This window comes from Zingiber officinale, chromosome 3A, assembly GCF_018446385.1.
Source record: "Zingiber officinale cultivar Zhangliang chromosome 3A, Zo_v1.1, whole genome shotgun sequence".
In the NCBI taxonomy this organism is placed as follows: Eukaryota; Viridiplantae; Streptophyta; class Magnoliopsida; order Zingiberales; family Zingiberaceae; genus Zingiber; species Zingiber officinale.
In genome coordinates this window covers 165,094,803-165,110,858 of record NC_055990.1, presented here as the reverse complement: position 1 = coordinate 165,110,858, position 16,056 = coordinate 165,094,803, and the positions used below count along the sequence as shown (strand labels likewise).

The 16,056-nt window shown below is 36.7% G+C and overlaps 1 protein-coding gene across 1 annotated transcript in view; it reads right to left on the bottom strand.

Moving 5' to 3' along the window:
• Positions 1-895: 895 nt before the first annotated feature.
• LOC122053406 (OVARIAN TUMOR DOMAIN-containing deubiquitinating enzyme 12-like) overlaps positions 896-16,056 on the bottom strand; it is a 61,497-nt gene continuing 46,336 nt past the window's right edge. The window contains exon 11 of the mRNA XM_042615444.1: positions 896-1,093. Coding sequence (XP_042471378.1) covers positions 1,032-1,093 — 62 coding nt within the window. The 3' untranslated portion in view covers positions 896-1,031. The remainder of the gene's footprint in view (positions 1,094-16,056) is intronic.

Genomic DNA, 16,056 nt, shown 5'->3' with positions numbered 1-16,056 from the left:
TCCAATGTCTCCATTAGTCCATCTCCATATTAACACGAAAAAAGTAAATTACGAATGACTATTAGCCTTAGACAGCTAAATGACGCATGATAAAGGGAAGACACTTGGCTGCTAATCAAGATTTAACCCCCGGATCTCATGATGACAATACCATTATACACTAGCTAACTATCTATCCCAAGAAGACATTCTATCATTGGTTTTCCAATAGTATAATATAGTGATCAGAGCATTCTTCATTTTCCGTCTTGTTAAATGGTTCTGTTCGTCTTGGTTTTTAAAAGCATATTCTATTCTATATCACAAATATTCAGAAATGGCTTCGCCATAAAAAAAGAGGCCAGTCTTAAAGATTACACACCGATTCCACTGTTGAAAGTTAAAAATGATGCATTCCTTGATTCACCATACCGTTGTATTTAAGCTGTTATCTACAACATTGCGGTCGTTCCTTTAGCATCAATATGGCAGTCGGAGGGTTGGGCCAGTGGTAAAATTCAATTGCCTGCCTAATAGCACAACGATGTATTTTCAAGCTGTGAAATTGTATTCTTTGATTGAGAAGGCCAACTGAAGCAGAGGTCACATTGGCTTGGACTAAATTTTGTCCATGCTAATAGTTGTTTGTTTGTAATGGCTAAGAAAGTAAAAATCGTGAAATTGTAGGGTTGTGCAACGAGATAGAGATACTGATACAGCTATTGCTTGTGTTCTGATTTTGTATGGAAAGAAGAAATAATATAGCTAGGGTCAAAAGAAGCTCGTCTCATATTAAATACAATACACATAGTTTTAAAATTATTTTATTTAAATTTCAAGGAAAAGCTAGCAATACAACATATGAAATTTCTTTTAAATGGAAAAGGGTTAAAAATAGAACGAACTTAATTTCCTCTTTTGGAATCCGTGCCGACTTTGATTGTTTGAAAAAGAAGATATAATTTTATGTCTATTCCTTTTTCAAGAGGAGTTTGTGAACATACACCCGTGGGCAATAAGTTCCCAGGAACAAATGATCACGGTATGTTAATCTAATGTTTATTCCTGAACTGCCACCATTTTTTTTTCTTCTTTAAGTCCGAAGCAGGGAGATCTGGAGAGAGCCAAACAGGGAATGAGAAATAAGCTGTTTGTTTCCGGTTGTGGGTGAACTATAGAGATGCAGCTAACTTTTTTAATAGATACGTACGTGAGGGAAAAGAGAAATACACTTACCGCCTTCAGGATATATAGAGTTGTAGTGCACCTCAGCCCAGAAGCTCAAGAAGATTGCTGCATTGGATGAGAACTCGTTAATTGCATTGCACTAAATAAACAAAGTAGAAACTCTATCTTTCGTAAATAAAAAAAAAAGTTATGAAAATCAGACAGGGCCAGCCCGTTTAACTCCAGACATATGTCATTGTCTGGTTCTTCAATCAGATTGGATGTCTAAATGACCCAAGTAACAATTGTTTTTTCTCTAAACCGGTTAGATAAGAATCAGAATAGTTTTATAAATCATTCACAAATCTCCAAATTAAAAAGTCCATCCTTATTATCTTCATCTATCTCCACCTTAGTAGTTCATTTCTCATTGAGAAATTAGGATGGTCATATTTTGGTATGATTTTTTGTGCTAATTATGCAATCGAGAAGGTTAATGAAAGCCAATCCAATTAGTTATCTTGTCCTGACAAATTCCCAGTTGAATCTGCAATTTACCCTATCAATTATTCGATCAGCGTACCAATGACCTACAGTTTGATTTCTCATCCAGTTTTTATAACTAGGCAAAAAATGAGAATAAATTTTCCTTGAGTCTTCCCACCGAAGACATTTGCAACATACCTCGCTTGGACTTCTGAGTACCGAAAAAAATCTCAATGTAGCAAGTGTCCTTAAATGATGTTATCACAAAAATTTTGACCCCATACTGCTAAAGAAAATCATTAGAAAGTATTATAACCATAGGGATCAAAGAAACAGATAATCAACTGTGTCATCCAACTTATGCTAAGAAAAACAGATTTAACCAACTAAGCAATGTAGAGTAAGACAAATCTTTGCATTACATAGCTTTGGAGAGAGGTAGGAAGGTGACAACATTATTATCATACATGGAACAATTACTCTAAAGGCTTTTCAGTTCAAAATACTAAAAGTTAAAACAAATTCACCTATAGTGCTTCATATAAACCGAGAAAAAAGCAAAAACAGAAACATAAATGTTGCAAGAAATAGAAGCATTCCACCTTAATTATTCCATTGTTCCAAAAACCAAGAGAGATGCATCTGCATCTGTCATAAAATGGTTTGTATTACACACCGCAAATGTAACTAGAGGTTTATCTGAATAGTAATAGTCCCGCAGTTCATCAGTAAATCCACTAGACAAAAATATTCTACTTGTACAACCTTAAAAACTTAGTATCGCAGAGCCAGTGGATCCATAAGCGTTGTCATATTAAAGAACAAATTATAAATTTCCATTCCCACTAATGAATAACTACTTCTTTGGTCAGGATGTCATGAAACCACACTGATGCAATCATGCAAGGACGAAGAACAATAGATACAACAGATCCAGAAACTGATAGCCTGAGGGAAGAAAAGATAGCATAAAAGAAAGTGAAAGAGTACCGATCTGCAGCAACATGTAAAGTTAACTCTCCACATCTGGTATGACAGTGAAATGAAAGAGAAAATTACTATACTGAACAATTAATAATAACACTTAACATTTTGGATTGAAGAATAAGCCTAATCAAGGGAGAATACTTTGATAACTTCTTGAGATAGTCACCGTACTCCATAGGGGCATACCCTTCGTAACACTCGAGATGAAATTTGAGCTGGGAAATGGTAGAGCATATAGTTCAGAACCTTAAATCCTAATACGGTAGACTCTAAACCCTACCCTAAGCCGACGCGGGATTTATATCAGAGCGGCGGGCCGGCGGGAGCAGCACGAGCAGCAGGGCCTGCTGGTCTTGCTGGCCGTGCAGGCCGTGCTAGCCGTGTTGGTCCTACCGGCCCCGCCGACGGCGTAGGCAGTGAAGTACTGCGCAACCGCGTAGGCTGCGGCTGCAAGGAGGCGGACGCTTGATTTCGCCGAACCATGAGTTGGTGGGCGTAGTGAGATTGAATGGTTTAGGGCATCTCCGGAGTGGAAAAGGGTTTTAGGGTTATTTTCGGGCCGGATTGTCGGGCCGGTTCAAATCCGTTTTGGTTCGGTGGCCCTTTTTTTTAATATTAAAAAACACCCATTTAATTGATCGTTGGGGCCGGGCCTAAGTTTCTTTGAATTGATGGATTAAGATTTTCGCAGCTTTGCGGGTTCATATTTTCTGTTAATTTTCTCAATTGTCATTTCCTGTTTTCTTTTATTACTGATTTTCTGGACCTGAGCGTCCAATTCGTAGCTTCACATTTGCCTATTTACGAGCGTCCTAGTTGTTGCATTTCTCTGGAAATATAACAGCTAATATTTTCTCACTGATGAATGATGATATATGCACTGTGAAATTAATTAATGGGTGATCTGATTCCCCTTTTGACAGGTTCATGAATTGGCAATGGCTTCATCCATCCAAGAAGCTCAAAAGGACATTTTGAGAAGCTTCAATGAACACATGTGACAAAAGGCGAAATCGCTCGTAGCTTCAATGAAAACATGATGCAAGGTTGGAACCGCCAACCCAGCGGCCCCCTCACCCCGGCCCCACAAGTATGAGAGGGAGTAAATCACGGTGAATACGGGCCCAGTTATGACATGGCGGTCTTAGGTGTTTAGCACGGACAGATATTGATGTTATCGCAATTGCTGCCGCAGACCTTTGACCTCCCGACTCATGATGCAAGAATACCATGTCATAACCGGCTGATCCCGCCCGTGGGGGCAGCTTCAATGAAAACATGATGTGAGTCTTAGAGGTGTGCATCATTCTATTAATTTTTGAGATGCAATACTTCTGTCTGTCATATTAGCACCATCACTATATAAAGGAATGAATCCTTATAATTAGGTAATGACTCATTTCATATCTCCCCTCTTCAATGAGTCATTAATCTATTTTCAACAATCAAATGTTCCCTTATTCCAAATATATCCTTAACCCAAAATTAAAATTCCCCCCTTAATATCAAATATCAAAATATATTTAATTAATTTTTCTTTCATATCACTTTCTCTTTCCTTGTTCTCTCTTATCATATTTTCTCTCTCCTCATTTTATCACTCACTTTCTCTCTCCTTAATCTCTCTCATCACATTTTCTTTCCTTTTTTTCTCATTACACTTTCTTTCTTATCACACTTTCTCTCTCCTTAATATCTTCCATCACACTCTATTCCCACGTTTTTTTTCTCATCATACTTTCGCTCTCCTCAATCTCTCCCATCACACTATCCTTTTTTTTCTCAACACTCTCTCTCATCATATTTTCTCTCTCCTCAATCTCTCCCATCACATTCTCTCTTCTCATTTTTTCTCATTATACTTTCTATCTCTTCATCCTCTCTCATCATATTTTTCCTTTAAGGGTAAAATAAGAAATTTTAATTTATTCCGATAGAAAAATATTCAACTAACGAAACATTATTTTTAAGAGTGATATCCATTCTCATACTCATTCCCATTCCACAATACTATGATTCTCATTCTCTCTCTCATCATATTTTTTCTCTCATCTTCTATTATCATGCTCTCTCTCATCACACTCTCTTTCCTCATTTTCTCTCATCGTACTTTCTCTCTCTTCATTCTTTCCTATCATACTTTCTCTCTCATCATATTTTTATCTCATATTTAACTTTCTCTCACATCTAACTTTTTCCTTATTTTCCTTTAAGGGTAAAATAAGAAATTTTAATTTATTCCGATAAAAAAATATTCAACTAACCAAACATTATTTTTAAGAGTGATATCCATTCTCATACACATTTCCATTCCACAATACTATGATTCTCATTCTGATTCCTACTCGTAGGAAAGAACCAAACGCCCCCTAAGTCAGTTACCTTGCAGAAAATATGACACCTCACCCAGGTATGCTTTTTAGTTACTAGAGATTGCTAATGGCATTCATCTGTGCTAGTAGTGACTAACAATCAATTATTGTAATCTGGTTTCTTTATATCATGGACATGTTATACAAATCCTTCAATAATTTTCTTGATGGTATTTCATGCAAGCATTAGTGGGTGAATATTTCGATCCCCGGGGTGTCACTGCCTGGGGTTAACGTCTCCACTATGCACTTTCCACCTGTGTACCTGTATTTACCTCCCTCCATATCCGTGGGACCGACTCTAGGGGGACCGCTGATGTGACGATTCCACATTAGTGGGTGAATATTTAAATTATCAACATAAATTGTCAAGGAAAATGATTCTCATAACAGGTGCAAGGCACCATCTTGAATGGGGCCATGAGAAATATATCCTTGATACCATAAAATCCCATCTTCCGTGAATGATTATTGTTGGAAGTATATACCATTATGGGTAGCCTTACAGCTCAGTTTTTGAGAACGTACAATTAATAATTATGTGTTATTTAGAATTTTCTATGTTTTGCAAGGCATCTTGATTTGTTGTTTTTTTTGGGCCGGTTGAAATTTCATTCTTCACATTGTTTGGACTGTAGTTTTGACTTGTATTTGTCTGCCTCAAGAAATTATTTTGGGCAATCTTTTGAAGGAACCTTACCATGCAGTCAATTCACTTGTTTTGTTACCTAATCTACAAGGCTTTAGGTTATCTTTGCCCCATTTTAAATATCTCAACAATAGTGTTGATCGCACAGTTGCTGCTGTAATGCTCTTAATGGTGGTTTTGTTTATGCGAGTTTGAGTGACAGACATGGTGCTTATGGTAGTGATGAGATTGTCATAGTGGCAATTCAAATATCTTAATATAAGCTCAAAAAATTCCTTTGCTTTCCAAGTGTATAATTTTCTAATTTTTGTCAGTTCAATATTAATAAAAACGTAATGTTTCTCATAATAAGTGACATAGGTTTCTAAATGCAAATATGAAAATCATTGACTGTTTTTGTTTTTTACTAGGATGCTTACTTCTTGTCTTTTTTTTTCTTTTTTTTTTTGTTTCCAATAGTATCTTGAGAATGAGTGTCAAATATTGCTTTTATTTGTTTGATTATGCTCTATTTGGTGTATTTTCTTTTATCAATATGATTAGTTTTTCTTTTCTTCTTTTTGGGTTTAGGCTGCTTTAGTTGGAGCTGTTGGCAACCTGGAAAAAATCTAGGCATTTCTCTGAGTTTGTTGAATTGTTAATTCATTTTTCTTGCTGTTCTCCATGGCATCAATGCACATGATGCCTTTGTAGAAAAGGAAATAATATATTCAATTAATATAAGAAAATTTTATTGATATTTTATTCCTTATAGTGTGTCTACTCATTATGGTTAGGATTGTGAATACAAATGGAAATAAACTTTGTTTTTATAGTGTAGGGTTGTACTATGTTAAAGAGATACAAAAAAAAAAAGGTATTCTTACCCACATATTTGGCTATCTATATTGTTGGTGTTAATCTTCATGGTATCAGAGCCTAGGCTTCTGCGTACCCGCTAAAATTAAACGAGAAAAAGGAGACGAGCATATCAAAATCAAACGAGGACCAAAATACAATGTCTTTAGGCAAGAGTGATGGTGCGAAAGGTGCTATAACACCAAACATATTTCCTACAAATATTGTTGGATTCGAAAGCTCCTCATTTCAATTGACCATCCACAAATTGAATGGCAAAAATTGCTTGGAGTGGGCTCAGTCAATCAAGCTTGTAATCGACGGAAAAGGACGTTTGGGTTATCGAAGAGTCAGACAAAGACGATCCAAAGAGGAAAAGCTCGAAATCTTAGAACTCCATGGTTAATCGTGTGGCTCGTCAACTCAATGGAACCTTCAATTGGAAGGACATATTTATTCCTACCCACTGCAAAAGAGGTATGGGAGCCTATTCGTGAAACTTACTCTGATTTGGAGAACTCATCTCAGATATTTGATTTGAAGACTAGACTCTGGTAGTCTAGACAAGGAGAAAAAACTATCATAGAGTACTATAACGAAATGAAAGGGTTGTGGCAAGAGCTGGACTTGTGCTATGTTGATAAATGGGAGTGCAAAAATGATAGCATGAAGTATCACGAGCATATGAAAGTGACCGAGTTTATGTGTTTTTAGCGGGGCTTAACCATGAATTGGATGAAGTTAGGGGAAGAATTCTGGGCATAAATCCTTTGCCATCATTAAGTGAAGTGTTCACTGAAGTAAGGAGGGAAGAAGGCAGAAGGAAAATCATGTTGAGTGAGAAGGCACCACCTATTCTAGAAAACTCAGCCCTGTTAAGCAAAAAATTTTCTACTGGACCTCTAAACCGACAGCCAAGAAAGCTGTGTGAACACTGTAAAAAGCCTTGGCATACTACAAAAACATGTTGGGACTTACATGGCAAGCCACCTAACCGGAAACCAAAATCTTTCAAACAAAAAGGCAGTGGAGGTTCAAGCGCTTATCAATCTGGCCTGGAGGAACAAAACAGTGCTGAAAAATCCTCGAGGACAACCTCTTTCAGTAAGGAACAAATAGAACAATTGTATAAGCTTTTTCAATCCACACCTTTTTGACACTCTACTCCATCATCTTGTTCAATATCACAGAAAGGTACTTACTTGCAATCTGCTGTTTTCAATGCTTCAACCATATCTATATGTCCTTGGATAATAGATTCAGGTGTCACGGATCACATGACGGGATCCTCCAAGTTGTTCCATTCCTATATCCCTAGTGTTGGAAATCAAAAAAATTAAAATAGCCGATGGTTCTTTATTTGCTATTGCTGGAAAAAGGTCTATTGTCATCTGTCAAATCTTGACTCTTTAAAATGTTTTACATGTTCCAAATATTTCTTGTAATTTGATTTCTATTAGCAAATTAACTCGTGATTTAAAGTGTTTAGTTAAGTTTTCCTTAAATTCTTGTGTACTTCAGGATTTGAACTCAGGGAGGACGTTGGCAGTGCTAAGGAGTGTGGAGGCCTTTATTACTTTGAGGAAGGAAGTCACTTATATAGGCAAGCCTAGCAATCCAGTATCATATCAAACTCTACTTCTAGTAGCGATGATATAATTATGTGGTATCGTAGATTAAGACACCCGAATTTTTGTAATTTGAAGCATTTGTTTCTGAAGTTATTTGGCAATACAAACCTTTCTGATTTTCAATGTGATATTTGTCAGTTTGCAAAGCATCATCGCACATCTTTTCCTGTTCATCCATATCAATCATCGAAACCTTTTGCCCTTATTCATAGTGATGTGTGAGGACCCTTCTAAACAACAACTCTTTAAAAAAAATGATGGTTTATCACTTATATTGATGATCACACTCGTTTAAGTTGGGTGTATTTACTTGTTGATAAATCAGAAGCTGGACAAGTTTTCAAAAAACAATTCATGATAATTGAAACACAATTTCATGAGAAAATTCAAGTGTTCAGAAGTGATAACGGGACAGAATATTTTAATAAAATTCTAGGTTAATGTTTTTCAACAACAGGGTATAATTCATCACAGTAGTTGCACTCAAACACCATAACAGAATCGGGTAGCAAAAAGGAAGAATAGGCACCTCCTAGAAGTAGCTAGGTCTCTCGTGTTCAATACCAATGTACCTAAATACTTATGGGGGGAAGCTATTGTCACTGCTACATATTTGATTAATAGAATGCCTTCAAGAGTGTTGAACTTTGAATCACCCTTAACTGTTTTTAAAATTTATTTTCCCATGACTCACTTATATTCTGATTTACCTCTCAAAGTGTTTGGTTGTGTAGCCTTTGCCCATATGCATCATCATAATCGTGATACACTAGACCCTCATGCTATCAAATGTGTGTTTCTAGGATATTCTCCTACCCAGAAGGGGTATAAATGTTTTGAAACTCATTCCAAAACCTTTTTTGTGTTTATGGATGTTACATTCTTTGAATCTAAACTTTTTTTCAACACTTTTCAAGGGGAGAGTAAGTTCAAAGACTCGTTGTTTGATTTAGAATCAGAGAATGTAGAAGGAAATTCAAATTTTGAATTTAGTACCAAAATTGATACACCTCATGTAGTGTCAGAGCATGATCTTGGTACTCGAGCACGAGTTGATGATGATAAGTGGTTTAGGCAAGTTTACAAAAGGAGACGACCCCAAAGTAAGCAAGACTCCACAACTCCACATGACCAGATGTCTGAATCTGAAGTCCAGATTCATTTGAATCTAAATCTAGGTATTGTACCCGACTCCTCTATGTCATTAGAACTTCCTATTGCACTTAGGAAAGGTGTTAGAACTTGCACTCAACGCCCACTCTCAAATCATGTGTCTTACAAAAATTTATCTACATCTAATTCAAGTTTTATCTCTTAGTTACAAAGTGTGGATGTTCCTAAGACTATACAGGAGGCTCTAAGTGTTCTAGAATGGAAGAAAGCTATCCTTGAGGAGATGAATGCACTTAACAAAAGTGGAATATGGGAAATAATGCCCTTACCAGAGGGAAAACGTACAATGGGATGCAAATGGGTATTTACTGAGAAACTTAATTCAGATGGACCGTTGGAACACTTTAACGCAAGACTTGTAGCTAAGGGTTTTACACAAATATATGGAATTGACTACTAGGAGACCTTTGTGTCAGTCGCAAAACTGAATACTGCTTTCCTTAGTTGCAAATCTTGATTGACCCCTATATCATATGAATGTAAAAAATGCATTCTTGAACGGAGAATTCGAAGAAGAAGTGTTCATGGATTCACCTCCAGGCTTCGAAAAACAATTTGGGGGGAAAATCTACAGATTAAAGAAGTCTTGGTATGGATTAAAACAGTCACCATGAGCTTGGTTTGAAAAATCTCGAAATCTGTAAAGAAGCAAGACTATATTCAGGGGCAATCCGACCACATAATGTTTGTGAAGCATACCAGAGAAGGTAAGATGGCACTCTTGATTATGTATGTTGATGACATAATTCTCACAGGAAATGATGAAGATGAAATAACTTGTTTGAAAGGTTGCCTTGCCTTGGAATTTGAGATAAAAGATTTGGAACTCTTGAGATATTTCCTGGGAATGGAAGTTGCTAGATCAAGAAAGGGAATCTATGTATCCCAAAGACAATATGTTCTAGACCTACTAAAGGAAATAGGAATGAGTGGATGCAGACCCTGCAGTGATATACCATGGACCCAAATCAAAAGCTAAATGAAATATCTAAAGAAGCCAACGTCGAGAAAGAAAGATATCAACGTCTTATAGGTAAACTTATATACCTTTCTTATACAAGACCTGATATTACTTCTGTTATCAGTGTGGTTAGTCAATTTATGCATTCACTGCGTGAGGAACACATGGATGCTGTCTACAAGATTTTGAGATATTTAAAGAGCTCTCCATGAAAAGGTTTATTGTTCCGAAAGAACAACTAGAGAAGCATAGAGGCATATACAAATACAGATTGGGTAGGTTCTATTTATGACAGGAGGTCTACTTCAAGGTATTGTACTTTTCTATGAGGTAATCTTGTATCATGGAGAAGTAAAAAACAGACTGTTGTGGCTCATAGTAGTGCAGAAGCCAAGCTCAGAGCTATGGCGAATGGTGTATGCGAGTTATTATGGCTAAAGCTAATTCTTGAAGAGTTGAAGGTAAATTAAGAAGTGCCAATAATGTTAATTTGTGACAAGAAGTCAGCAATTAGCATTGTGAATAATTCAATACAACATGATCGTACAAAACATATAGAAGTTAGGCATTTCATTAAAGAAAAGCTCGAAAGAGGAATAATTTGTATGCCTTTTGTTACATATGAACAACAGATTGCCAATGCATTAACAAAGAGTCATTTCAGACCTAAGTTTGAAGATTTCATTTGCAAGTTGGGCATGCTAGATATCTTTGCTCCAACTTGAGGGGGAGTGTAGAAAAGAAAATAAGATATTCAATTAATATAAGAATATTTGATTGATATTTTATTCCTTATAGTGTGTCTACTAATTATGGCTAGGATTGTGAATACAAATGGAAACAAAATTTGTATATATAGTGTAGGCTTGTACTATGTTAAAGAGATACAAAAAAAAAAGTATTCTTACAGCACATATTTGGCTGCGTATATCGTTTGTGTTAATCTTCAACCTTTATAGTGGTTTTATGCGCCTATTGACAGGTGCGACTTAGAGATCATGGTGTGCTAGATTTTGATGCAGGGGATAAGTCTAGGCAACCCCGAGTTGACACAACGTGGTAGCAGGTAACTTCTTTTGCGGTTTAGAACTTGCATTAGCTAGGCAACCCTTTGCGCATCTTCTAAGATTTTCTTGCTAATGGCGAGTCAGTTATTTAATGCCTAGCAAGAATGTTGAGGTTGTGATATAGATAGTATGGAATGGGAATTAGCATGAATCAATAGTTTCAATTGAATCCACTCATCCTATGACTGGGGTTGACATTGCATTTGCATTTTAAAAGAACATTTAGAAAATGCACTTTTTGCTAAAGTGCATTCTGTGAAATTTTCTGTTCAGTAATCCATACCTAAAAATTGCTTTATTAAGCTTTATAGTTTATAGTGTTTGGTAATGTAATTTAGAAACACTTTTTGTTGGTGCAATCATGCCCTGGATGTTTTCAATATATTGACAACTATTTAAGTTTAGGTTAATATGTTTGGATTTAACTTGTGCTGCAAGTTTTATAGGAAGAAGTCCAAGAAGGTCGAGTACCGGAGTCTTGGCAGGAAAAGTCCTTGCAGGTCAGAAGACCGAGTGTAAGGCAAGAGAAGTCCAAGAAGGTCGAGGACCGGAGTCTTGACAAGAAAGTCCAGTGATACGTTCATCTGGCACGAGGTATTATTTGGGAAACCAGCAAACAATCGATTGGTAAATTGATTGAGGCGCATAACTATAGAACAGAATACTGCTGAATCAATCGGCCGATCGATTGATAGCCTCTGCGCAAGAGCACAGAAGGAACTTGGATCGATCCATCGATCGATTGGAGAAATCCAATCGATCGGCCGATCGATTCACATGCATTCTGCGCAAGAACACAGTGCGAACCTGGATCGATCAGCCGATCGATTGGAGATAACCAATCAATCGGCCGATCGATTCACAAGGTTTCTGCACGAAGGAGCAGTGCGATTTTGAATCGATCAGCCGATCGATTGGAGGTAACCAATCGATTGACCGATCGATTGAATCCACTTCTGTACCTATGAAATATGCGACTGAATCGATCCAGTGTTGGACCAATCGATCGTGACGACGCTCAACGGCTATTTTTGAATCGATTGGAGATGTGCTCAATCGATCAACGACGACGATCACGTGAGAAACGACTACTTTTGAAGACAAATAAAAAGGGGAGATGTACTATAGCAAACACAACTCTTGAATACTCATTGTGCTAAGAAAAGATAGAGCTCTCCAAGTGATTTCCAAGCAAAAGATTTTGAGTCTCTTCCTCCTAAGCCTAGATTTCATCTTGTAAGACGAAGAGATAACCTTGTAAAGGTTTCTCCACCTTCGTTTGTGATAACGAGAAGGAGAAATTCATATTGGAGCTTGATTGTGTGGATGTGTGGCTTGGATTAGTCATCTCAAGGAGGTGGAGACCAAGTAAACCAAGGAGTTAACATTATTTTCTTGTGTTTCTTATCTTTCCTTCATTTCTATTTAGTTCCGCTAACAAGTTGTAGGTGAAAAATCGAAAAAAGGCTATTCACCCCCTCTAGCCAAACGCAAAGGTCCTATTAATTAGTATCAGAGCAAGGAACGCATCGGAAGAACTCATCGTCAACCGAACCATTGAGATGACGTTTCAAGAGGGATATAACACCGCTCGACCACCTTTCTTTGATGGCAACGATTTTGTATATTGGAAAGGTAGGATGGAATATTATTTAATGAATGATATTGAAAATTGGTTTAGTGTTGTAGATGGATTTGAGAAACCAAAAGACGGATTGAGGGCACCTCTTCCAACCAAGGATTGGATAAAGGAGATAGCAAAGAAGGCCCAAGCAAATACAAAGGCCACAACAACCCTATAATGTGGACTCTTAAAGGAGCAACTAAGCAAAGTAGGACCATTCAATTCCGCCAAGGAGCTTTAGGAAAAACTCATTGAGTTGAATGAAGGATCAAGCGAATCAAGGAGGGCCAAGAGAGATCTCTTGTTGTGGTAACTTCAAACCTTCACTATGAAGACCAATGAGACCGTGAGTCAAATGCACGATAGATTCAAGAAGATAGTAAATGGACTTCATGTAATAGGTGAGAAAACTGACAATCGAGACCTAGTAAGGTATGTACTCCAATCCTTTCCTAGAACCACCTTATGGGCATCAATGGTTGATACATATAAGGTTTCTAGAGATCTTTCTTTAGTTAAGCTTGATGAATTGTTTTGCGAGTTTGAACTTCATGAACAAGCTAATGTGGTTTCAAAAGAGAAAGGTATGGTTCTTATTGTAGAAAAGAAGGAAAAGAAAAGGAAGAAAGAAAAGAAGGTGAAATCCTCATCATCCGAATCCGAGCAAGAATCATCGGACAGTGATTATGAAATGTCGGCAAGTGAAGTGGCACATTATGTCAAGAAGATGATGGGAAGATCAAGGAAATTCACGAGAAAGGATGTGAAGAAAATGTTTCAACCGTCAAAAGGTAAAAGTAGTCAAAGTTCAAGTTTTAACACTAATATCATTTGTTATGGATGTAACAAGAAAGGACACATCAAGCCAAATTCCCCGAAATTGAGGAAGAAAGAGGAAAAGGAGAAAAAGAAGAAGGAAGCCATGGTGGCTCAAGCTACTTGGGATACACTAAACGTTGACTCATCGGATGAGGATGAATTATGTCATGTGACCCGACATATGGCATTTATGACATTTGAAGATAACAAAGAAGAGTCAAGTTAAGAGGAAGGGTCAAGTGAAGAGAATTCATCAAATGAAGAGGAGTCAAGTGATGAATCATCATCAAGTGATGATGAGGTAAAAGAATCTCCTAAAATAGAATTATTTTATAAAACTATTGCTCATCTCAAAAATACTTTTGTTAAATCACAATCTACGGTGAAGACCTTGAAGGGAAAGCTTAAGTCCATTAAAAATGATACATGTTCATCTAGTGAGTCAAGCATGCTCAAGGAAGAAAATGAAAAATTGAAGAATGACGTGATTGAGTTAAGAGCATGTCTAGAGAAGTTCATAAATGGGTCCAAATATTTAGATATGATCATTAAAGACCAAAGAGTCGTTTACAACAAAGCCGGAATAGGATATAGACCTAAGGAAAAGGAAGTTGCATACATGTCTCTAATAAATGGTAATAGAAATGATGCACTTAGAAACAATGTTAAGAAGGATCCTAAAGGAAAGGTAAGACAAGCTTGGGTGCCTAAGAAATATTTGAATGATATTTCCGAATCAAGTGCATGGGTACCAAAGTTGTGTGTTTTATATTGTTTAGGTAGAAGAGAAGAAAGATGCGAGTATCTGGATTGTGGATAGCGGTTGCTCAAGACATATGACCGATGATGTGAGCAAGTTCTCCACAATAAATTATATAAAGAAAGGAACGGTATCATTTGGGAATAGTGGGAAGCTCAAGATTATAGGTAAAGGTACAATTGAGGTATCACCCACAATTATCATTTATAAAGTCTTATTGGTTAAAAATATGGGATTTAATTTGCTTAGTGTTAGTCAATTATGTGATGTCGGATATAATGTGGAGTTTTACCCCGATAAGTGTTTAGTTAAATACAAAAATCTTGAAAATGTTGTGTTAAAAGGATTTAGAAAGGCAAATCTTTATTATGTTGATCTTTCATATGCTTCTAACCCCTCTATTAAGTGTTTGATATCAAAAGAAGAGGAAGGATGACTATGGCATAGAAGACTTGAACATATCAATATGAGGAACATAGCCAAGGTAGTCAAGATGGAGCTAGAAAAGGGGCTGTCAAAGATCAAGTGCATCAAGGACAAATTGTGCGATGCATGTCAAGAAGGTAAGCAATCAAGGTCATCACACAAAGGTAAAACCTTAATTAGCACTTCATTACCGTTAGAATTATTGCATTTGGATCTTTTTGATTGTCATAGAACACCTTCCTTGGTAGGTAACAAATATTGTTTGGTGATAGTAGATGATTACTCTAGATATACTTGGGTTTATTTCTTGAAACATAAGGGGAAAACTTTAGAAACAATTAGGAGTGATCATGGTGGAGAGTTCGAGAATTTGAACTTTTCTAAGTTTTGTCTAGAAAATGTCTATAAGCATGAATTCTCTTGTCTAAACACCTCAACAAAATGATGTAGTGGAGAGGAAGAATCGAGCTTTATAAGAGGCGGCTAGAACCATGCTCAATGCATATTACTTACCAAGCTATTTGTGGGCCGAAGCGGTTAATACCGCTTGTTATATTCAAAATCGTGTCTTGATTCATAAGTTTTTAGGGAAAACACCTTTTGAACTATGGAATGACACAATCTCTACAATTCACTATTTTAAAGTCTTTGGTTGTAAGGTCTATATTCTTAATACTAAAGATGACTTAGAAAAATTTGAGGTCAAGTCCAATGAGGGAATTCTAGTTGGATACTCATCCACTAGTAGAGGATATATAATATACAACAAAAGGACTCAAACGGTTAAGGAATCATCCAATGTTGAGTTTGATGAGTCCACTAGTACTTACCCTAGGAAATCATCTATTGATAAGGATATAATCGAACAAAATCAATCCATCACTCAAGAAATACAAAACCTACATTTAGGGGGTATGGATCAAGGGGGAGGAAGAAATGATTCGGATGATGAAAGAAACAATGTAGACAATGATCCTCCCAAAAATGATGGTTCCATAACTTTGAGGATCGTAAGGCATCATCAAGATCATCCTATTGATCAAATAGTTGGAGATGTGAGCCAAGGGGTAAGGACTAGATCCTACGTTAGAGATCATACTAGTCAAATCGCTCTAATA